At 44.4% G+C, this 23,234-nt stretch overlaps 4 protein-coding genes across 6 annotated transcripts; 3 read left to right on the forward strand and 1 right to left on the reverse strand.

The window, feature by feature from the left end:
* The first annotated feature begins 50 nt into the window (after positions 1 to 50).
* Positions 51 to 2,949, forward strand: alg2 (ALG2 alpha-1,3/1,6-mannosyltransferase). Its single transcript, XM_061288571.1, has 5 exons — positions 51 to 204; positions 772 to 948; positions 1,027 to 1,164; positions 1,272 to 1,439; positions 1,930 to 2,949. Exons 2-5 carry the CDS (start codon positions 778 to 780, stop codon positions 2,668 to 2,670), a joined length of 1,218 nt encoding a protein of 405 aa, XP_061144555.1. The 5' UTR covers positions 51 to 204; positions 772 to 777; the 3' UTR covers positions 2,671 to 2,949.
* On the forward strand, positions 1,141 to 15,652 carry LOC133160676 (DOMON domain-containing protein FRRS1L). Of its 2 annotated transcripts, XM_061288573.1 has the most exons (7): positions 1,141 to 1,164; positions 1,345 to 1,439; positions 13,371 to 13,515; positions 14,038 to 14,122; positions 14,207 to 14,345; positions 14,480 to 14,726; positions 14,783 to 15,652. In XM_061288573.1, exons 2-7 carry the CDS (start codon positions 1,428 to 1,430, stop codon positions 14,953 to 14,955), a joined length of 801 nt encoding a protein of 266 aa, XP_061144557.1. In that variant the 5' UTR covers positions 1,141 to 1,164; positions 1,345 to 1,427; the 3' UTR covers positions 14,956 to 15,652. The 2 variants fall into 2 exon arrangements, with proteins under 2 accessions (XP_061144557.1, XP_061144556.1); XM_061288572.1 differs by lacking the exon at positions 1,141 to 1,164 and having other exon boundaries at positions 1,346 to 1,439; positions 13,316 to 13,515.
* Positions 3,333 to 4,575, reverse strand: LOC133160677 (phospholipase A and acyltransferase 4-like). Its single transcript, XM_061288574.1, has 4 exons — positions 4,434 to 4,575; positions 4,196 to 4,319; positions 3,805 to 4,106; positions 3,333 to 3,480 (listed from the first exon to the last, which is right to left on the reverse strand). Exons 1-4 carry the CDS (start codon positions 4,485 to 4,487, stop codon positions 3,391 to 3,393), a joined length of 570 nt encoding a protein of 189 aa, XP_061144558.1. The 5' UTR covers positions 4,488 to 4,575; the 3' UTR covers positions 3,333 to 3,390.
* Positions 15,653 to 15,916: 264 nt separating the features above from the next.
* On the forward strand, positions 15,917 to 22,182 carry tmem245 (transmembrane protein 245). 2 transcript variants are annotated; one of them, XM_061288569.1, is made up of 17 exons: positions 15,917 to 16,068; positions 16,783 to 16,900; positions 17,024 to 17,119; positions 17,251 to 17,358; positions 17,456 to 17,656; positions 17,721 to 17,890; positions 18,974 to 19,078; positions 19,156 to 19,238; positions 19,332 to 19,422; positions 19,502 to 19,600; positions 19,680 to 19,811; positions 19,887 to 20,009; positions 20,078 to 20,223; positions 20,287 to 20,387; positions 20,476 to 20,650; positions 20,740 to 20,934; positions 20,998 to 22,182. In XM_061288569.1, the coding sequence occupies exons 1-17, from the start codon at positions 15,958 to 15,960 to the stop codon at positions 21,044 to 21,046; spliced, it is 2,103 nt and encodes a 700-aa protein (XP_061144553.1). In that variant the 5' UTR covers positions 15,917 to 15,957; the 3' UTR covers positions 21,047 to 22,182. The 2 variants fall into 2 exon arrangements, with proteins under 2 accessions (XP_061144553.1, XP_061144552.1); XM_061288568.1 differs by having other exon boundaries at positions 15,924 to 16,557.
* The last annotated feature ends 1,052 nt before the right edge of the window (positions 22,183 to 23,234 follow it).

The raw sequence follows: 23,234 nt of genomic DNA on the forward strand, positions 1-23,234 counted from the left end.
TACCTTCTCTGGATGACGTGTCTTCTACGAGACGCATGCTTGTCAATGGAGAAACCAGCGCCATTTTGGCGCAACCAGGAAGCTCGGCTTGCTTTATCTCGCGTATGAATTTAGAGCCACCATGGCGGCGAACCGCTCGTGTTTCATGACAGAAGTTCTGACAAGTAGGGAGACCACGATCACAAGTGGATAAGATAACAGAAGGTAAATGTTATAATGTGTCGTCTTTAATGCATACGTAGGACGGATATGTGGCCGCAGTATTCGGTTTTAAAAGCATCATGTATGCATACTAACGTAATGTTTCGGTTTTGGTTGTATTTAGCAGGTTTGTGCACTCTTTGTGTTTAGGTCAAGCACTGTACTATTATTATTTGTCATCATTCACGCTGTATAGCTAAGATAGGTGTGTGGTTGTTCCTGTTATTGACATAATTGACATATTGTCGTCTAACACACACCTGCCTCTGTTCATTGTTCATCAGTTTAGTCATTGGAAATGTTTGACAGTCATGCTTGTTAACTGTTCATTCAGCCTGATTGGCACAATTAGTTCCGTAAAATATATTGTTTTGGTTTAACAATGTGTATTGTTGACGTGTCCGAGGTTGTTGAAACGATAGCTTTGATACTTTTCACTTAAGATGACGTACACTGGAAAGAATTGACCATGAATGTTTTCTCAAAGCTTGATACTTTCTTAATGTCAAATGTTTGTTCTGAAAGCTTTTGAAGATAATGTCAGTGCTCTATTTCTGTGTCCGTGTCCAGGTCAAGATGGTGCGGGTGGTGTTTCTCCATCCAGACCTCGGCATAGGCGGAGCGGAGCGTCTGGTTGTCGACGCTGCCGTGGCCCTCAAGTCAAAGGGATGCAATGTCCAGATCTGGACCGCCCACTATGACCCGACACATTGTTTCTCTGAGACCCTTGACTCAGACCTACCTGTGGTAAGCAATTATTCAGGTGTACTAAATGTTAATGTATAGTAGTGTGACAATTATTTCTTCCCTCTCCTCTTCCAACAGGTATGTGTGGGTGACTGGCTCCCCACCAGTGTCTTAGGTTACTTCCATGCGGTGTGTGCTTACCTGAGGATGATCTACGTGGCTCTCTATTTGGTTTTCTTCAGCGGGCTGGAGTATGATGTCGTTTTCTGTGATCAAGTGAGTGACTTTTTAATGAATCAAAATACTAGAGCACCTTTTTTCTTGAGCTGCATATAGAATAAAAACGTGTTCTGTTGTTGTTGTTTTTTTAAATCCCACCTTAGGTGTCAGTGTGTATTCCAGTGTTGAGGCTATCCCGTCACAGAAAGAAGGTCTTATTCTACTGTCACTTCCCAGATCAGCTGCTAACTCAAAGGAAATCAGCCCTCAAGAAACTTTACCGTGCTCCCATTGACTTCCTGGAAGAGCGAACCACTGGCATGGCTGACTTGGTATGTTAAGGCCTAAGGGTCACACCCTCAGGTTTGTCTTTCTAAGTATGTTTTTCCCATTCAGATTCCAAAACTTTGCTTCTCGTAAAAGAACACAGCACCATTATATATATATATATGCATGTATGTAGAAGGATCATTTTTGAAATAAGAGAGACTACAAAGTGCTCGACTAAAAATGAATAAATAATAATAATTAAAATAAACTAGAAATAACAATGGGAAATTGAAGGATAAAAATGATTAACGTGTTGAAACACCAATGTCATGGCGATGCTGGAAGTACCATCGGGTCGTGACTTTTTTCGGGTGACTAATCTAAGGTTAAAATACTGTACTTACCTGTACAATCTCAACATAATCAACGATTCCATTCTGCCTTTAATATTTGACTGAAGCAGCGGCCAATCAGAGTCGCATTTAAAACAACACACTCGCCACACCAAATTACAATTTATGGTCCTCCTGATGCAACTTTATTTGCATGTAGATTCTGGTAAACAGCCAGTTCACCGCAGGAGTCTTCAGGGAGACCTTTCAGAGTCTCAAAGGGGTCCAGACAGACGTCCTCTATCCCTCGCTCAACACGCGCACGTTTGACCAGCCGCCCACTGAATCGGAAAGCCTGTGGGGGCTGCTTCCCGAGGGAACCTCCCACCTGTTCCTCTCGCTCAACCGATACGAGCGAAAGAAGAACTTGGGTCTGGCCCTGCGAGCCCTAGCGGAGCTGAGGCGCGTGCTTCCTCCGGGCCGGAGAGCAGGCGTCCACCTGGTGGTGGCGGGGGGCTACGACGAGCGAGTGGGCGAGAACTTGGAGCACTACGCCGAGCTGAAGGAGCTGGCATTGCAACTCCACTTGGAGGACTGTGTGACTTTCTTACGCTCCCCCTCGGACTCGGTCAAGGTGGCGCTGCTGCGGGGCGCCCACGCGACGGTCTACACGCCCAGCGGGGAGCATTTTGGGATCGTTCCCGTCGAGGCCATGTACTGCTGCTGCCCCGTTATCGCCGTCAACTCCGGGGGGCCCCTGGAGAGCGTGGCGGACGGCGAGACGGGCTTCCTGTGCGAGCCCACGGCGGAGGCCTTCTCCAAGGCCATGGAGAGGCTGGTTGTGGAGCCGCAGCTCCGCAGGGACATGGGACAAGCTGGCAGGAAGAGGGTGCAAGATAAGTTCTCTCTCCAGGCCTTCTCGCAGCAGCTGTACGGATATGTTTTCGGCCTTAGCCAGTGACATGTTTTTTTTTTTTTTGGGGTGCGCCTGACTGTGGTGAGGTATGAGGCGGTTGCTGTAAGAGGACAATTAATCAGTGTTGCTGAGGAAACGCCTCTGATACCAATTATGAAGAAGATCAAATGCGTACATGTCGCAGCGTGGCAACCAAAAGTATTGATTGATACAGTGAAATGTTTCTAACCCCTTTTTTGGGGCCGTCTTTATTAGCGGAGGAACGCAGTTATCATCAGGCACGCCACGCGGTCCTAAATCAATAAACGGGATGTTTCCCCTCCACTTCCTGTCTGCCCAGAGCTTTTATTCCAAAGACGCCACCGGCCCGCTCGGTGACTCTTGTTGCTGCACGGAGGTTATTAGCAGATGATAGAGAGTGTTTGGCTTCATTAGAGGTCTGGCTGGTAGGCAGTATGCCGCTGTCTGGGTCATTATCAAGGAGGAGAATAGCAGAAGGTCAGCGTGTCTGCAACGGCAGTGGCCTCCTCCACCCTTCCGCTGTATAGAGATGTTCTTATTGACATTCCACAAGTCTTAATAAACTAGACGACATACAAAGTTTCTCCAGCCGCTTTGTTGCAAAGTTTTGTCCGCCTTTATTGGGGGGGGGGCTTTGGGCAGCCAACAAAGTATGTCCTTTACTGTCTGCATAGTTGAAATCCTGTCGCGCAGTAAAGGCTTTTATGGTGCTTGTTAGGATGAAGAATAAGCAGATGTGAGAGCTTATGTTTCCGTCTCCATGCGCTGCTGCATTATCAGTTCAAGAGTTTGGGTGGTGTCGACGTGATCGCCGTTCATTTTCTGAAAGGGAATCTGGAAAGACAAACGAAATATTAGCAATGGTAATAACCAAAATTAGGTGAGCCAAATTAGAGGCATAAAATCTCATCTCATAATGTGTTACTCATGTTAGGTTATACGATTTGAATATGTCAAGTGTTTTTTATTTGTTGTAAATTTACTACTTCCCTTGTGGCTGGAAAGCAAAGCGTGGCGAGTCCCTGTCACCAAAACGCATTGGTGCGTTATTTTTCTCTTCTGATATAACTTTACTTTTTTTTTAAATCAATTGTTTTTCTTAAATGTTTCCAGGTTGAGCTTCTTTTTATTCGCACGACAGTCAAGAAACCAACAAACCTGCGTGCACACGGCTCGACCGTAGCGAACAAACGTGGCGAAATGCTCGCTGTTAAAGTTGATCAGGTCGTATTTGAACTGTTGATGCAGGAACGTGTGACAGCGATGCATCATCTGCTCCGTTATGGACGGAACCAGTTGGTGCTTGTCGTTGTTGACCCGAACGCGGGTTCCCGCAGGCAATCGGATGTCAGCGATGGGCTGAGAGGTGATGGTGGTCTTCTTCAGAACACCGTCGCCTTTCTTCCTGGGCAGCATCTGTTGCATTAGGCTGCGGCACGCTTTCTGAGTCATATTCTCATCTTTGTCGGAGAGGGAAAAAAAAAAAGTCTCGCCTTATTGTCATTTTACGCAGTTTGTAGGGCAAATTCAAATGTTTTAATTCTCTCACCTCCCACTCCAAAATGAATCACATGACCTTGTCCCATATAAACTCCCCATAGAGACACCCCAAGCCACGGGTGCACAAATTCGATCAAGTCTCCGATCTCGGCCGCGGACACAGTCTTATCAACCTGCGGAGGGAAATGATCCAAATGGAGCGGAAATTTCTAGAAGGTTTATGATTAAAGTGTTAAAATGAAATAAATACTAATTGATTTAAGAAAAACAATTAAATAAAAACACACCTGTTGCCATTGCATTTGAGAGAAAAGGCTCCCCCACAGTCTCTGTCCGTCCATCGTACGTCAGTTGAGGACAACCAAGCACGCAACTAACAATGATTATTTCATGCTGTAATCAGTTTGTACGCAATGTCGACACGCCTTTGTGATTTCCAGATAGCCTTTGAGTTGATGCGGCCAAAAGATACACTGCTTAATATGTTACTTATTATTCCATGACGTGACTTGTAAAATCTCCCCAATTTGTCAAAAAAAAAAATCGGATTTCAAAACGGGTTAAATCGATTTGTAAAATAATTCTACAAGTAAAATATTAAATAAATAAAGTAATAAGTATATTAAACCATAAGTAAAATAGTACCAAAAATAAAATATTAAATAGATAAACTGAAGAACATACCAGCCAATGTGAATCAGTCTTAGTTGAAGTAAATATAGAAGCAAACTTTTGCTGGAAAAGAAATGAATTTTGAAGAAGGAAGGGGGGGGGTGGGGGGGGGAAGCAGACGCGCGAGTGCCCGCCTGGCCTCCCGGTGCCCCGTGGTGAGGTTCTTATTGAGATCACGGCGTGTCTGAGTGACAGCGATAACCGGCACCTAGGTGCCACCGGCTCTCACCGTTTAATTAATTAATGAGACCGCGGGCTTGCTTTTCTAATTCCAACCATCCGGCATGGGGCTGTATAGCCGGTCGATAGGCCGGGAATGGCGAGGGCTGTTTTCGGGCAAAGATAGACGACGTCGTGTGTGTGTGTGTGTCTGTGTGTAGTCGCTGGCTCTGCGTCCGTTGTGTTGACATTCTGGGACCTGCTGTCCTTGTTAGTCTTGCGCTATTAAATAGCTGTAGAATATTTTTGCTCTGACTTTTAATCACGTGTGATGATTGGGAGTTAATCATGGGGCTAAATGAAGATGATGATGAGAAGGACAGGGTTACTACATTAATTCTTGCTCCCACTTTAATAAGCAGGTCATGGAACTCATGGCCCAGAAAAGACTAAATACCTTGCGAGTTAGTGAAAAGGTGCTTAGGGCAGCACACATGTTTCATTATTAAGAATGAGCTAGTCTTCCAAAGGGAAAATTAGCAATCTTTTATTGTCTCCTTTGTTTTGGAATTAGGAGCTGTAAATAACACAAACCCACTCCGAGGTTGGTAATCATGGGAAATAACTTCACCAATCATGTTGAGTGTATTTTGTGAGGTTTTGTGGAACACCCAGCTTAGATTGTTGATCTTCAGAGTGCACTATTTGGATTTGGGACAAGTTTTTGGTCAAAAATATGAAGAAAAAAAAAAACATTCACAATGGTGTATCAAGTTTCTTTCAAAAGTTGTTAATTTACTTTATTGTATTATGTTAAAAAAAAAAAAAACTTTAAGAAAATACATGCTTTAGATAATGAACCAAAATATAAAAACAAAACATATGATAAAAATGCCTTTCACCACATCCATACGAGGTGACAACCTAAACGATGGAATGTGCTAAAATAAAAGCTGATCTCTATTTGTATTCACAGTTTGTCTTTTAAGAGCTGTTTTTTAAAGGCAAAATGTTTGTAAATTATATATTTCAAACTTTACTGCCCTTGTAAACTATTGAAATCTATGACCCCCTCGCCCCCTCCCCTCCCTAAACGTTAAAACCGACCGCGCACGTCTTCCTCCCACGAAGACGAACGGTCTCAGCTGTTGATATCACGAGCAAAGGAATGATTTACTGCTACTAAATAAAAGTCTGTGCTCTGCAAAAGATCACAATAAAGCATTTATGATCTCTGATAGTGGAATATTTTACATAGTAGCGCCCCGGCAAAAAAACAAAAATAGCTTTATGGCCCAGCAAGGAGAAACGTTACGACTCGATCTGGCTTGTATGTTGCCGTTTACGGCATCGCATAGCTTTGAGATTTACCTCGCAGGAGCTTTATTTCTAAAAAAAAATATTTATTTTACAAGGAACTGCAAGAAAGACTGTGAAAATTAAACAGACATTTATTTTGTGTTTCAATCACAGTAAGGTATGCTCGCAGTGTGCCTTTTAATATATATTTTTTTCCTCTCCACATCAAATCTCTTTTTTTATTTTATTTTTTATTTATCATCATAGAGTCACTTATCAGCTATGAGGCGTCAAAGTTCATCTGATTATTTAACACTTGCTGACACAAGATAACTCCTTGATTTAGTTTATCGCAGCTTGGGACAAAGTGGTGAAAGGATTTTTTTTTTGCTATCCATATTCTGTTGTGATTGATAGTGATGATAAACTACTCTTAGTTTAAAACCAAATCATATTATAAGCCAATGAGTATTTCAACACAAGCGGTGTGTAACAAATATTACTGTAGTTACTGACAGTAGTTGTGAAAGTCCTCTTTGTTTGTGTCTGTATGATGTCTAGTGAGTGTATTTTCAAGATGCTATGTAAACATATAGAAGGTGTGTGTGTGTTGGGCGACAAAAGAACAGACCTCCCTGTGAACTTGGCTGGCTTCCAGCGCTCATTTTGCCCGTTAATCTGCTGCAAATCAGTCAGTCACGTCGGCTTTAAACAAACACATTAATATTTGAGAGCGCTTGCCGCCGACCGCACACAAACACACACACACACACCCAACCTGTTTAGCATGGCATTGTTCTTTTTTATCCTTTTAAACTGATGCATGTTTTTAACTCATTGTTGGCCTGAGGGGTGTGTGTGTGTGTGTGCGTCCGTCTACATGTGTGTGTATGTGTGCCTACGGGTGGTCCACATAGATTTGCACCTACAGCACTTGTGGCCCAGGAGGTTCTTACAGATCACAGGTGCAACCCTACACAGCTGGTGAACACAAACAGGTGGATGTCAATCATAGTGTGTGTGAGTGTGTGAGAGAGAAATATACAAAAAGACAATAGCCATTTGACTGTTGATACAAGTGTGTTTTTATGTGTGTGTGTGTGTGTGTGTGTGTGTGTATAGCCAGTGCCCGTTTACATCCTGTTAGATTGAGCTGTCAGTCGGCAGGCAGCAGATGAAGATTAATGGAGCGAGCAAACAATAAGAGGCCGGCAATGATCATGAATATGCTAATGGTCGTTATGCATACACACTCGGTAGACACGCGCGTGTGTACAGTGTTTGCGAGACGGGGAGGTGATGCGGGTTATACGCCTTCTCTCGGGATTCACAGCCCCCCCCCAGAAAAGCAAGGTGATGGACAGGAGGGATGGATGGGGGAGGGGCGGGGACCACGTCCCGTGCGTTAGCTTTGGCTTGAGGGGTTTCCGTGAGTGACTTGATTGGTGTTGCGTTCAAATGAGTGTCTTGCCAAGCGTCTGATTAAGACTAGGGTGTAATGAGAGGATGATTATGAAGAGAGAGAAAAAAAAGAAAGCAATAGATGGACAGATCTATTCAGTATAAGGATGATAGGGCTTCTTTGTTGCCTCGTTCCATTTAGGTGGTCCTCGGGGGTCCGTTCTGTGTTTGCAGCCATTTCTACCTTGCTCTCTCCTCACGCTCCCTTCCATCTGGGTCACTTGTCCTCCACTCCATCACCTGAATACCTCCACTCAGAGGTCCCACCCCCCTCCCACTCGGCCCACTGGGAACCATTTGAGAGGTGGTGGGGGGGGGGGTCTCTGACCTTGCCCGTCCTTTAAACCCAAATACACACCTGCATTCCCGCACTTAGCGCCACACAACCTGATGGAGAGCGTCATTTGCGCGCGGCGATGGATGGCGCGCCCAACGTCGTCCGAGGAAGTGGTTGTGATTGGCGCTAATGAGCTCACAGGGGACGCCCGGAGAGAGCGGGCCGGCCAATGTTGACTGCGGATCGGATACGACTCTCGGGAGGTTCCCCGCCGAGCTGAGGCCCTCCTTCCGTCTTGGGAGTTTGTTTAGAAGTGTGTGTGTGTGTTTCCAACAGTCCCACTGGTCATTATACGCTCATTGTGCTGAGTTGGTTATCGGTGCTCTTCTTGGACAGGGGTAGTTAAACACTTGGATGTTGAATTACATCAGTTATGAGGCCAAGGTCACTGGTTTGGGAGCATTAAACAATCTACTAGGGCACAGTCGGAGAAAAACACTGCGGGTTGCTAACAGCAGCAGTGGCAAATGTGTGTGTGTCGCAGTGTTTGTGTGTCTTATTACCATGCATCATGTGTCAGCGTTGTCCAGCAGCCTGAGCCTTGACGCCGTGCTCCAGGGGCGAGTTATAGATTACCGTCTGGAGCGGGTAGGGGCCAAGGGACCTGCCGGGGCCCAGACCTGAGCACTGTCGGCTGGTCGCGGCTATCTGCTCATCAGCCTGTCTCGGGAGGCCGCGGAGCTTAACCTGGAGCAAGGCTCTGATTAACCAGACTAATGACACCGAGGCCCCCAGCTCCCACTTCTCAGCGCTATAATCACCGCTTAAGGCCCCCGGCCATTCAGTGTGTCTATATGGAGAGAGAGAGAGAGAGAGAGAGAGAGAGAAAGAGAGAGAGAGCCCAAGCGGTGTCTCAAGCTTAATGCTTAAGTCCACTTTTAAGGCAGTGACAATGTTAGCTCATGCAGACGTAAGGTGGAGAGCAACGTTCGTGTTTAATAAATACGCTAAGTGCATAAAAACATCACGTCCATAAAATTTAAACAAAATATTAAATTTGATAGTTTTATTTGGATTTTGTCATTTAAAAATATTTATTTTGGGGGGGTTACAGTTCAATATATTTCAATAAAGAATCATTTGATGACATATATTTGTAAACTGAATTGCATCCACGGACCTGGATTTGAATATTAATGATTACAGAAAAATATTCTTATGTTAGAAAAGATGTCATTGATAAAAAAAAAAATCAAAGTAGAATGAAAAAGTGAATGAAATGAAACTTTGAAACAATTTTTTTTTTTTCTGGTCAGCCACCCCACAACCATGTTGACTCCTTGTTTACGTCATGCTGCAGCATGCTTTGTATTTCATATTTGCAGTAAAACCATAACCTCGAGTGCTGCCAGGAATTTCGGTTCTGGTGAAAAAGAAAAACGATGGTATTTCAGAAATACTCTTTTGTGGAGCATCCGTGAGTCACGGGCCCTTCGGGTTCTCATCACCGTTCTTCCCTTTTGCCGCTGGTGGCAAATCTTCAAGGGCTTTGTGGATAACCAAAGTCTTTGTTGCAAATGTTGCAGACAACAAGACTCTACTCAACACCTCCATCTGGCATTTTGCTTATCTTGCTTGCGTAAGTTATCTTTACGCTCTTCTGGGAAAGTAGTTTCCTGACGTGCGTGTGATCAAATGTTTTCAAAATGGCGTATCCTCGTTAGGGTCGCGGGTGAGCTAGCAGTCGGGCATTTTTTGTTCGGACGCCTAACTAGCTTATGTTCCATACAATTGACCTCTTTCGTCGGAGTTGTGTTAAAAGTCAGTTTGTCATGACGTTATGGTCCAAAACGCGCCAAAAAAAGCCGACTACAGTTGATCGTAGAAGTGGCAGGAAATAATACAAAATGTGTCCTAGACTCAACATTTCTTTTTTTTTTTTTTATGAAAAGATCTCATGACATAACAGCCAACTTTTGTCTCCGTTTGAACAGAAGTTATTTGTGTGTGATGTTGCGACTCTTCAGGAATCGCTTTTATCCAAACAAGAATGTAATCTAATTCTAAGAAATTCAAATTCTAAGAAAGTATTGTGAGTTTTTTTTTTTTTTTTTTAGAACTAGGCCACTAGGAGCAACTCCTTTTACTAAAACTCCTTAAGAATGATTTGGCTTTTATTTTATTGGTGCTGCTGTGGAACACCCTTGAGCAAAGCAATTGTGTTTATAGTCCCTTTTGTTTATTTTAATCATCTGTTATTCGAATTTGAGATTTAATCGGTCAAATAAACTCGTTAAATGGCAGTCGACACACGAGTACTTAACATTTAACGTTTTTTTCCATTCAAGCAGGTTCTGATTCGCTGCTAAAACACTTGTTTTAAAAAAAAAAAAAAAAAATTAAAAAAAGCTGTGTAGGCTTTTTTTTTTGTGTGTGTGACAGTGGGTTCTCGCGTGAGAGTCTGCAAAGGGATGATTGCAGTCAAACGTAACGCGTGCATACGAATGAGCTTGTGGGCGTACGCCAGCGCATTTGAGCGTGTTTACCGTGTGATGATCGACATCTCATCTCTGCCTTCCTTATCACCAAAGCAAACATTTGACTGACGATGGAAGCTTTCAGCATCCCCCCCCCAACGCACACACACACGGATCCCGGCGGAGAAACTTCTCCAAACCCAATGACGTATGCAAAGCAGACAAACAAGCGGCAACCTTTGTGCTATCGCTTTGCGGTTGCACGCCTTGTTAGGTGCCAAACTTTGAAGTGGCTTGAAGGTGGGGTGTGCCAAGAGTGCTCATTGTCCTGCGTGATGAAAGTGGGCCTTGACACATCCTAAATGAAGCCTCCAGGGTTGGAGGGCCCTCGGTGGGATCACAGGCCGGCCTCGTGACTATTACGGCGCTGAGCGGGACAGCGAGGAAATAGCGAGTCAATAAATGATCTCTTCTCGCCTTCGACTGTTGCTCGGTGAAGAGGGAGGACTCCAGCTGTTTCATTCTGAAAGCAACAAAGATTCAAGTCATCTTATCACAGGGGCGTTTTTTTATATGGGATTTTTTTTTTTTTTTTTTTTAATGAAAAGGACTCGTGGGACAACTCTTCATATTGTTCAAAGCTGGATGTGTTTTTGTGTGTGACTTCAAGCCACATGGCCAATGTGGTTAAAGAGTAATTTTCAGACACTCAGTAGCAATATGCTTAAAAAATGCCCCCCCCCCCCCCCTATAAAAAAGGCAGTAAAAAAAAGAAACTGAAGTAAAATACTCATAAATACAATGAATCAAAAAGAAAAAGCTTAGCTTTCATGTCACGGTCAATATGAATAAGGATAATTAGGATTTCTAAAAAAAAAAAAAAAAAAAAGTCTTCTTGTATACAACTTTTTCTACAGTAAAAAAGTTGCTGTAAAAAAAAAAACTGCTGCAGACCACCACTGCTTTGGTCAATAAAGATCTGGAAACGTTGGCCCAACAAACCATCCTCCACCCATCCAAAGAAAATTCTGAATTTCTGTGTGTTAGGAATCGTTCCTCAGACTGACCTCATTGACCCTGCTGATCATCATCCTGGCCTAACATGACCTGACATACAATTTGGCTCGATGTGCGTGAATTTTTCTTTTGCATTGTCAAAGTTGTGTGAGTTTTTAGTCGAGCAAATGCCGGCGTCCATTCCAAGCAGCTCGTGTATTCGAATGGACCTGGCGGCTATTGTTGGGCTGTCACTGAGTCGTCTGTCAGGCCCAAGAGACACGCTGCTGACATTTAGCAGGCTGATCCCACCACCACCACCACCTCATTGTCTTGCTCGCTAGTTCTCTCTCTCTCTCCCCTCTTTTTTTTCTGTCACTCCTTCACTGTGACGTGATGTGCAAGGAAAGATGTGTGAACAGTTGTGTTAATGAGTGGCCCTTTAAGGCTATTAGGATAAGATTGGTGCGCCCGGAGTTCCTCATTATAAGCATTGCCCTTACACAGAATGTTAATTGGGTGGCCGGTGTTTAAGGGGCTAGGAATGGTTATAAGTGGACATAATAGATAAACAAATTATGTTTTAGTGGTCTGAGGAAAAAGATCAGCCGTTAATCAGCTCCGTTGTCATCTGTGGGTTTAGATGATGACGGGGTTATGGGGAAGAACATATGTGGTCTTGCATCGTGGAAAAATATTTCCATAGTCCCGCTTGTAATTTGAAATGTTCAGCGTTGTCGTTTAGGGTTACTTCAGTGTGACTTAAGCGCCATCTGCTGGATAGGAGCGGAGTTTTGAATCCGCCTTGTCTTTGCAACAAACCAGGGCCATATTATTTATCATCAAGTGAACATGACAAATACAAGTAAAAATAATATTAATTTGTTTTATTTATGTTTATTCCCAATCACTCTCAATATCAGGCCCATAAAATGTTTCTTTTTAATTTCTTACCTTAATTGCCCTTTATCGTTGGGCCAATAATTCCATATATTTTACCCGTGATGCTGATTACTCATAGCCTTAATTAGAATTTCAGGGAGATTTTTGTCCCTAAATTTTAAGAAAAAAACTCAAGGTTTTTAAAATGAATAGCGGGTGCGCCTGATGGCTACTTTTTAAAATGGTGGCTTTATGCCACCACCATGTGGAGAAACCTGGAACAGCACACACAAGATTTTAAACAACTTCTAGTCTTCATTAAATTATACAGTAAATAAATTATACATTTAATTCTTTTTTAAATGTATCATAAAAATAAAAACAACATATCGATATGCACCTATAATACTTTATATTTAAGTTTCATATAAGTAGTTATTTTTTTTAAAGTAGGGATTTCTACACATACGACGTCCTCAACTATTGTAATTTAATCTGAAATAAATCTTAACATGCAAATTATAGATGTTCGGAAGACAACAAACTACCTTTTTAAAATGATGCGTATGGTGACGTATCTCCTCCTCATTGGAGGCCATGTTTGATGGAGCGAAACTAGACGAAACCATTTCACACCAACGTCCTCACGTACATACAAAATGATATCTAAACAATCACTATCGCCAGTGGACATTGCTATCGTGGTTCCGAAAAGGATTATGATCCTTATCATGTGAATTAGACGGCTAGATTACAAATCCGTCTAATTTACGTTTGGATTAGCCTCTCAGAGCACCCCCACATTGAGCGTGATCCTGCTAATAAAAATCAATTGAGGACGAGGACACGATGAAGATGGACACCTGCGACGGGATTCCAGCAAAAATGAGGCCTCGCTCTCTTTTATGACCACTTTGGTGCAATTTGTTTTTCAATTTAAATCTAGATTGACTATGAATTCTGCGCTCTGGCCGCTGCTTATCCATGTCATCGGATGGCAGGGAGTCGCTCCGAGCCCGACCGACGAGGGAGCATTGCGGGCCGGCCACGGGGACCACGGAGATCCGGGCCACCAGGAGCATCACAAGGACTCGTACAGCACCTTTGCGTCCGAGTTCTTGGAGTCCAGATATCTGTCTGATGACGGTAAGCATCTTCACTTCACCTAGAGAACAACTTGGATGTGTATATAGCAGAAAACGGTCATTCAGCACCAAGGCCAGCTCCCCCAAACGGTGGCCACCCGTCGCCCCCATTTGAATGCCTGTAATTGTAAATGAACGCGAAATGACTTGGAAGGTGGTCGAAATAGATGTAAAAAGAATAATCTGTTAAAAGAAAATACAAAGGAGGAACGGCTGCATGTTGAATTTATGTTCAGACAATCATCACAATAGAGTTGTAATCAAATAAAAGCGCCTGATAAATACTTTTAAATGGCTGTCATTTCTGAAAATACACACTATAGTCACATTTTGAGACTTGACAACTGGAAAGGTATCAACTAAGCTTCACTAATACGGACAATATCTGTTTTGTATTTTAATTACTGTACCATTTATGTTCAGCAATAATTAGTGCTTGTTAGATATCAAAAAGTGTCACACACACTTTGGGTTGGCATACCAATGATATTATGTACAAAATGCTGATTTAGCATTTTTGCAGGTTACCCTTTTCCCACTGCGCCGCCAGTCGACCCCTTTGCCAGAATCAAAGTCAACGACTGTGGTGTGACTAAAGGATGCATCAGGTAAGAACAAGAATGTGTCTTTTTACACAATAAAAAAAAAAAAACAGTTTAAATATAACTTTGAAGGCCTGATGTGTTCTTGAGGTATGGCAAGCCTGGGTGTGATGCGGAGACGTGCGACTACTTCCTGAGTTACCGTCGCATCGGGACGGATGTGGAGTACGAGATGAGCGCAGACACTGACGGCTGGGTGGCCGTAGGTTTCTCCTCTGACAAGAAAATGGTGAGATGGAGTTCTTTCTGTTCTGAGCTCACTTCTTGACAACTTTGTCAAGATGTACTTTGATTTTACATTTGAAGTACCCGTAAATAATTTGTATGTTCGAGCAGGCTTCTCCTGACATTTTCATTTCTTAGGGAGGCGATGATGTCATGGGCTGCGTCCACGACGACAATGGCCGCGTGCGCATCCATCACTTCTACAACGTAGGCCAGTGGGCAAAAGAGATCAAGAGGAACCCCGCGAGGGACGAGGAAGGCATCTTCGAGAACAACCGCGTCACCTGTCGTTTCAAGCGTCCGCTCTATGTGACGCGAGAGGAGACGCTCGTGGACCTCCACCTGTCGTGGTATTACCTGTTTGCCTGGGGACCTGCCATACAAGGTGAGTGTTGACCTTTTGTGTTCTTGTCTTCATCATCATTGGCTCTCGTTCTTCAGGCTCCATCACTAGACACGACATCGACAATCCTCCAGTGAGCGAGCGCATGGTCAGTATTTACAAATATGAGGACATCTTCATGCCTTCCACAGCCTATCAGACCTTCAACTCACCCCTCTGCCTATTGCTCATAGTCGCCCTCACCTTCTATTTGCTAATGGGAACACCGTGAAGGCGGAGGTGTACGGACAAGATGTAGCAGCAATAAAATAAGTTGCCATTACGTTGTTGAGCGTGTGCGTTGCACTATTGGACGTTTTAAAATCAAATATATCATGTGGTGTATACTTCATGTGCCGCTGCCAATCTAAAGCAACAAATACAAAAGTTTTACACTGGACAGTTATCTTCATGACAGTAGATAATTCACAGCATGTGCTCAGAAATGACCACCAAATGGACCATAAAAAGAGCAGATGGCAAATATTTACTGGCTCATGATTAACTCAGCTGAAGGACAAAGAAGAACCAATAATAGACTGTGTCCCTTTATTATTTATTATTGAATGTCACCCAAAAATTGTCGCATCTTTTTTTGCACGCCCATGTATGGCACTCTGTATGCACATCTAACTACTTAAAATGTCATTTTGTTTACTCATTGGCTTTGTGTAACAATATGGTGGTATGACATACTAATCGCAATAACTTAAGAATATGTTTTATAATTTCTATGGCTGGACATGATCACTTAAAAAAATGTTTTGTATTCATTACGCAATTTTAATCCCCAATAGATATTTCCATTTCAGGGATCAAAATTTGTGTAAAAAATAAGATGATCTAAATATAAGTCTATCATTGTCTTTCACTAAAATATACTGTAACATGCACAGTGTGATGCCTGTATAATACCAATAAATATTAAAACATCACAAAAAAATGTGTTGGTAGTCCCTCCCTGCTCACTTCTAACATGTTTGTGATGCTAAACCTACATTTATTTTATTATTATTATCATTATTATTAATATTATTATTTTAAATCGTACACAGAATGCTAATTGGTGATAGTAAATAATGGCTAAAGTGGTGGGAAGCACAGGCAAACAATGTTGCTTGCTGAGCGAAAGCTACTTCCGCAAACTACGTTTCCCATGATGCACTTCGTCAATACACGTCACGCCTTCTCCTTTCACACGCGGCGAGTGACAACAGCCGAGATTGGGGTAAACATGGCCGACGAAGAGGACTCGTCACCGGACCCTGCCACGGGTGCTCCGCCGGGGAGCCCTCACACGGGCCGAGCTCAGTCCGTGTCGTTCTCCGAGAGCTTCCAACCGGCGGTAGGAATGGTTAGCCAGTTGCTAAGCCAGCCGTCATCGCTCAAGTTCGACAAAAATATCAAGCAGGCCTTCTACAACACCGGGGCGATGATCTTCGTGGCTATCTGTTGCGGGGCAGCGGTGCTGGTCTACTTCATCCTGGAGGCTTTCCTCCGGCCGCTTCTTTGGGCAGTGTTATGCGGCACTTTCCTCCACCCCTTCAAGCACTCGCTAGCCCGGCTTGGGCGCTCTTGGCTTAACGGCTTGCAGGACACAGGGACGCCCATCGTGGTGGGCACTCTGCTAGTACCGGTGTGGTGCGTCAACCACACGGTGGACTTCCTGGGGCGCCAGGTGATGGAGAAGCTCCCCCTGCTACTGGCTATCGGTGCCGGGGCGCCTCTGCTCTACGTCCTCTACCTGTCGTGGAGCGTCGTCGGCATGCAAGTGGTTCTCGGCCACTTATGGGGGATCATTGGGGCTGGGCTGGACTGTTTCCACGCGGTGTGGGTGAGTGGGTTGCCAATGACAGCTGACTTCCACCCCCCTTTTTCCATTAGATAAGTTATGTATGAAAAAAATGTAGAAAATTGCCATTTGTTATGTCAAAAAGTATGAAACAGTAGTAGTTATCATTTGGAAATGTTATGTATCAAAAGTACGACTGGTATCGATCGGTATTTGGTATCGGTGACAACTGGAGTTGAATAGTTTGCCTTTGTTGTGCGGTGACAGGTTTGCACAGTGGTCATCGGCTATTTGTTAGCCGTCTGCTTTAAATGGAGCCCCCAGACTGAAGGCTACCTAAGGTCCGCTGCCTTGCCTGTATGGACCACTCTCCTTTTCTACATTGGTGAGTGGAGGTAACACGAGAAAGTCCCGTCTTTTATTTTTAGTACACTGGCTGCATTCAGCCCGATCCCCGGGGCTTTAAAGTGTTTCACGCTGAATTCATGCTGGATCATTTTTCATCTAGTGTCTTTGATGGGCTCATGGAGGGTTCCTTTATTTATGGTGGTGTTGCTGCTACTCATTGTGGGCTCCCAAGAGAAGCCTCCTGTCCCCGGCAGAGGTGAGGCTGGATGAATTGGCCACCCATGAATAGGTTTTGTTTGTCTGCCTTGTCCCAATGTCAATCATTCAAAACGCTGACTCTTGTCATGCAATGTAGTTGTGAGGATTCATTTGAGGTCTTTTTCTCAGGAGAGCTGTCTGGTCAGATGTTGTCGTTTGCCGCTAACACTATTTACATGGCCATTGCTTGTGGTAGCCTGCCATCCAAAACTGAGCCCAGGGAAGGATGCACCGCAGGTGAGGAGTTTGTTTATGTATTCACCTTTATTTATTTCCCAGGTCAAAAATAATGTTATAAAATATTGTAAAATGCTGTCTGATTTTTTTTTTCAAGGTGGCAGCGACTCAGCGGACAGCCTCCATGCCACCCCGGGGTTCCGTCAGCGCCCTCCAAGAGCGCCGTCCGGTCTCTTCCAGAAGAAGTCCTCCCACAAAGCCAGCGACATCTACTTCATCCTCCTCGCGTGGGCCATAGTCCTGGTCCAGATCTGGCTGAACTTGTGGGTCCTACAGCTCCTGCCCATCCCCGTGGCCGGTAACATGACTTTCCGTATTTCCCCTCTGGGATGTTACGCCTCACAGTTGCGTGGATTTTGCAGTGTGGGTCATGAAGAAGTCGGTGGTCCATTTTGGCCTGAAGAGCTTTGCGGCGAGGACTCTCAACTCGTGGTGGGCCGTGTTGGAGAAGTTTGGGCGGGAACGAGAGGAGGCTCTGCTACCGGGTCCCATCAAAGGCTTGGCGCAGTTCGTGCTGCGGATCGACACAAAGGTAACCCGATATTTATGTGCTCGTGTCCGCCCCACCTCACTGCCATGATAACGTCAATAACACGCATGATGTTAAGACAAGGCCGCTATTTGAGTACACTTAATTCAATTTTTGGAGGACTTCACCAGAGCACTTGCAATCACCCCGTATCGGACGGACTCCCTGCTTGCCACGTGCTCGCACCCGACCGAACACAGGCGGCGTTGTGTGGTGTCGTGTTGCACGTGGAGGAAATGCGCCGACTCCTTTCCAATAACAATCTTCTCAATGTCTCTTTGTCTCTCCTCTTCAAGCTATGGCATTGGCTTAACAAGCAGGTAATGATGAGAGAGGCCGTTAAGATAAGTGTGCGTGTGGATGAACAAAAAAGACGGCGGAGAAAAAAAAAAAAAAAGAAGAGCATTCATTATTAACGTGTATGTGAGAGTGAGAGAAGAAGTCGCGCGCTTGGACTGGCTTTAACTCTTTCATGACCTTCTGTTGTTTCCATGCTTGTCCTCTTGAGTTCCTGCTGTTTAGTTCTTACAGGAAGATGCAGTAGAAGTTTTATTTCTTTTTTTGTGCTCCTGCATCTTATTTGTGATGTTTTTGCTTGAGCGCGTGTGGCTTATGTAGACCTCAATCCAGCAGAGGGCAGTGTTTCCAAAGAAAAAAAAAAAAAAAAGATTATATTGAAAACAGTCACATATGTAGCTTTGCCTCAGTCAAATTGATTTCACTTGATTCTGATAAATAGTGACAAAGCCTTGAAGCGACAGATAACCATCTATAGTGGAGCAGCACATGTAGACAGACGATCCGAAAAGACCAAATGGCCAACATGCACACACCAAAAGAATGTTTGTGGGCTTTACACGTTTAGAAGCTTTTGTGTGTGCGGCTTTTGTGAGTTTGGCTTTGCTTCCGCTTATTTTGGCTCCTTGAAGAGTGTGAGTTCAGATGACTTTTTCTTTTTTTCAATGCAAAGCCGCCACTTTGGAAGGACACTGGTTTGTCCACGCGTTTTTGTGTTTTGAACCCTTTCATTGCTTGCCTCCCCTTTTTTTTTTTTCTCACATTGTTCCTCTTGTGTCCTCCACGCAGATGGTGGTGTGGCTGGAGCGCTCTCTGGATAAAATCATCAGCATCTTTATTATCATCTTGCTGGTCACGGGGACCCTCCTCATGGGGCTGTTGCTCACTGTCATGGTATGTTTTTTTTTTTTTTTTTTTTTTCTTCTCATCTCTGCATTCTGAGTGATATTCTCTTGACCGGATGCATCCAGGTTCACCACGAGAGCGCTCACATCATTGACGTCACCAGTAATCTCATCAACGAGACAGTCTCCAACCACCCAGAGTGGGCAAAGTAGGGCAGCCATCTTGTTAGTTCAGATTACAAATGTGTCGATCGCTCGGGGGAAACAACCTTCTGTCTTTATCTATTCTCTCTCTCGCACAGCTTGCTCCCGGAAGCTCGTGTGGTCCAGAAGGCTCTCAATTCGGCCGCCACCAACGTCTACGAGCACGGGAGAGAATGGATAACACACAAAGTTGGCATTACACTCGCATTATAATTTATAAAAAAAAAAAAAAGTCCAAACGTGTTGTATTTTCCGTGTGTGTGGGCAGCTTCACAAGATGTTAGGAGACAAGGTGAACCACACAGATATGATTGAGAAGCAAGTTCTGGAGCTTTGGGACCGACTCTACCACTCCTGGTTTGTGAAGGTAGCGACGGACGCCGGGTGGGTGCTTTTTTTTTTGTTGGCGTTCGCTTTCCTGAAAATCCCATCGCAACTGTTCCTAGAACGTCACCCACTCGGGTCGCTTTCGTGGTCCCAAGTTGAATATCCAGCGAACAAACAGCTGGTTGGTGGACATGCTGGACTGGAAGGACATCGCCTCCTTCCTGCAGGATAATATCGAGACTCTGTGGTCTGTAAGTGGGCTTGAATCTTTGCGACAAAAATGCCGCTTTGCTGTTTTCTTAAAAGCTGATGCTGTTTTCTTACAGATTCTGGAGTCCCTCTGGGTGGTGATGAGCAGGAACGTTGGTCTCCTCATCTCCACGACCACCACCCTCTTCACTGTGCTCTTTCACAGCGGGACAGCTGTGCTCAACTTTGTCCTCAGCCTGGTAGGCGTCTTCCTACCTGGTCGCTCGCTGTCTCGTGGCGGTGCACAAACGTGCTTGTGTCATCTCAGGTGATCTTCTTGACCACCCTGTTCTACCTGTTGAGCTCCAGCGGAGAGTACTACAAACCTGTCAAGTGGGTCATCAACCTGACGCCACTGTCGCAGCCGGGACCTTCGTCCAACATCGTCGGACAGTCTGTGGAGGAGGCCATCAGGTAGCGCGGACTCGTTGCCAAGGGAATTACAAGATGATTATTAATATCAAGACTCTATCACAGAGGCGTGTTTGATGCCTCTCTCAAGATGGCCGCCTTCTACGGCCTGTACACTTGGCTCACGCACACCATTTTCGGCATCAACGTGGTCTTCATTCCTTCAGGTGAGTCTGGTGCCAAGTGCAGCTTGTTTTCCTTTTTCCTTCCCTCGCTCGCCAAGCTTCTTTGTCTTTTGTCTTCTGCGCCAAAAAGCTCTGGCTGCCATCTTGGGCGCGGTGCCCTTCCTTGGTACGTACTGGGCCGCCGTGCCCGCCGTGTGCGACTTGTGGTTGGCGCAGGGTGAAGGCGTCAAAGCCGTGCTGCTGCTCGTCTGCCATCTGCTGCCCACGTACTTCGTGGACACCGCCATCTACTCGGACATCTCGGGGTGGGTGTCTCAAACGCGGGATCTTTTAGTAGGAATTCTGTCCAATTTCTATGAATGCTCAGAGTTACAGTTTAGTTTGTGTGTTTCAGTGGGGGTCACCCCTACCTGACAGGCTTAGCGGTGGCGGGCGGCGCCTACTACCTGGGTCTGGAGGGCGCCATCATCGGGCCCATCCTGCTGTGCATCCTGGTGGTGGCGGCCAACATTTACAGCGCCATGCTGATGAGCCCCAATTCTGCGGCCCCCACGCCCATCCAGGCGGGTTGGCCCCAGCCCGGCAACAGGTGGCCATCGCCGCGGCAACCGAATCACATTCCTTTATATTCATTGTTTCGTCCCACCTCCAGGGCTTTCTCTGAATCGACGCCAATGGTCCTGAAGAAGAGCAACGAGTGACCTCACAGCGGCGGAACGTCGCCAAGCTTGATGGCTACTTGGCATGTGGCTCTGAGGGTCTGACCAGACGCCGCCACAGGCAGGAAAGATGTCGTCACAGATGCGCTCCCACGATGCTTTGCTGCAGCGTTGCTCCGAGCAAAACGCTACCTGCCGCTGTTGATCCCAAAAAATTTACGAGGTGGACCACGTTGTCTCCTCTGCCCAAACAATAATGCAAGGTCGACAGGGTGAGACAATTTTCTAAACACACCCCATAGTGCTTACGTCATCATCATCAACAACTTCTTTCCAAAGACGTCCACAATGTGGACATTTCTTGGGTTCTGGTTGCAAAGGGCCACAAACGTGTGTGGTTTTGCTGAAGCTTTACCACATTGGAAATATTCAGTTGAATGTAAGAAACTACTCATTCATTGCCAGACATTTACCATGAATAGTAACTAAGAAATTATCCTGGTGCCAAAGAACTACATAGAAGTGATTTTCAGATCTTCTATCAGACAAACACTATCTACGGGTAAATTTTAATTATTTTTAGGTGGCTGTTTTGCACCAGGGCGCCATACGCAATTATTAACATTTATTTTGTAACATTAAAACAATCTTTGGTATTTTGCAACCCTACTCATATGACCTTCCAAGTAGCGCCGGGTTTGCACAGAATTTACTTGTAATAACATAGCACACGCCTGCTCTTTTTTTTTTTCTTTTAACAAAGCAGTAAGAAACATGTTACATCTTTTGATCATGAGCCAACTGAGAAATAAGATGGGCATACTCCATTTTTCAAGTTTACTCCGGATATTTACATGAAGACTTACTTGGACCACTGTTGCACTTAACTTTAAGTTCTAAAATACAACTTGAACTGACTGTTCTAGAAATTGACCAAAATGGAGTCTGTCCCCGTTAGAGCTCAAGACGCTGCACTGATTTTATCACACTTATTGACTTGTTTTTACTACACTAGCACTTTAAGAGTTTATAGTGCTTATCACCACGTAAAGCTTGGCGTATAATCAGTGGCTAAGTGATGATACATGTGTTGTAGACGAGATAGGACATTGGGTTGTTTTTACCTTTCATTTTGTGTATGTGGTGTTTAGTGTGCATAAACAATACCAGTGTTTACAGATTTTCTTTTTATTCCTACATGACTGTTTGTTTTCCTTACTGACTGGTTATGAACTGCCAAATAAACAGCACGAAAAAAAAAAATATATATATATATATATATATATATTTATATATACACGCAAGTAAATAAATATATATATATATACACAAATATATATTATATATATATATATATACACAAATAAATATATACACAAATATATATATATATATATATACACAAATAAATATATACACAAATATATATATATATATAGTATAAATATTTATATTAAAAAAATATCATGTATATAAGGGGGGCCAAACTCCAGTCCTCGATTCACTCATTAATTAAGTGCACGTGCGTGAAAACTTTTAGCCTCTTTCACGTTCTCCAGGAGCTAAAAGTTTTCACGCACGTGCACTTAATTCAGTGCTTCTCAAATAGTGGGTGCTATTCCTGGGCGGGCGCGTGTGACCCTGGGGAACAGGCTTTTTTTTTGGCAGTACTAGAATAAAGTGTAATTGCGCGTTTACTACAGCAGGGGGCAGTGGCGCTCTCATTGTTACTTCTGTCACGTTTGCGACAGTGCAACATTTTACGACTTACAAGACAAGTTAGGATAGTCACGGTGGGGAGGGGGGGGCGCGAATAGTTTTCTTCTTGCTAGGGGGGGGCGTAACAGAAAATAATTGAGAAGCACTGGGTTAAATAAAGGTTAACCTAAAAAAAAAAAAAAGTGAACCCTGAACTTTGAACCCGCGGTGACCCCGCGGTGACCCCGTGGTGACCCCGCGGTGACCCCGTGGTGACCCCGTGGTGACCCCGCGGTGACCTTTGAACCCTGAACTTTCAACTCTAGTTAAAAATCGAAAATGTGCACATGACCCCGTGAACTTTGAACCGACCTTTGACCCCTGGGTGAACTTTGAACCGTAAACTTTGACCTTTGACCCCTAGCTAATTACGTTTTTTTTTTTTTTTTTTAAACCGGCATAGCAGAACGATCCATGGTCTTCAGATGCCGCGCTGTCGCCATCTCCTGGTCAGTTAGTGAAATGCTTTTGC

Source organism: Syngnathus typhle, linkage group LG10 (assembly GCF_033458585.1).
Source record: "Syngnathus typhle isolate RoL2023-S1 ecotype Sweden linkage group LG10, RoL_Styp_1.0, whole genome shotgun sequence".
Lineage (NCBI taxonomy): Eukaryota > Metazoa > Chordata > Actinopteri > Syngnathiformes > Syngnathidae > Syngnathus > Syngnathus typhle.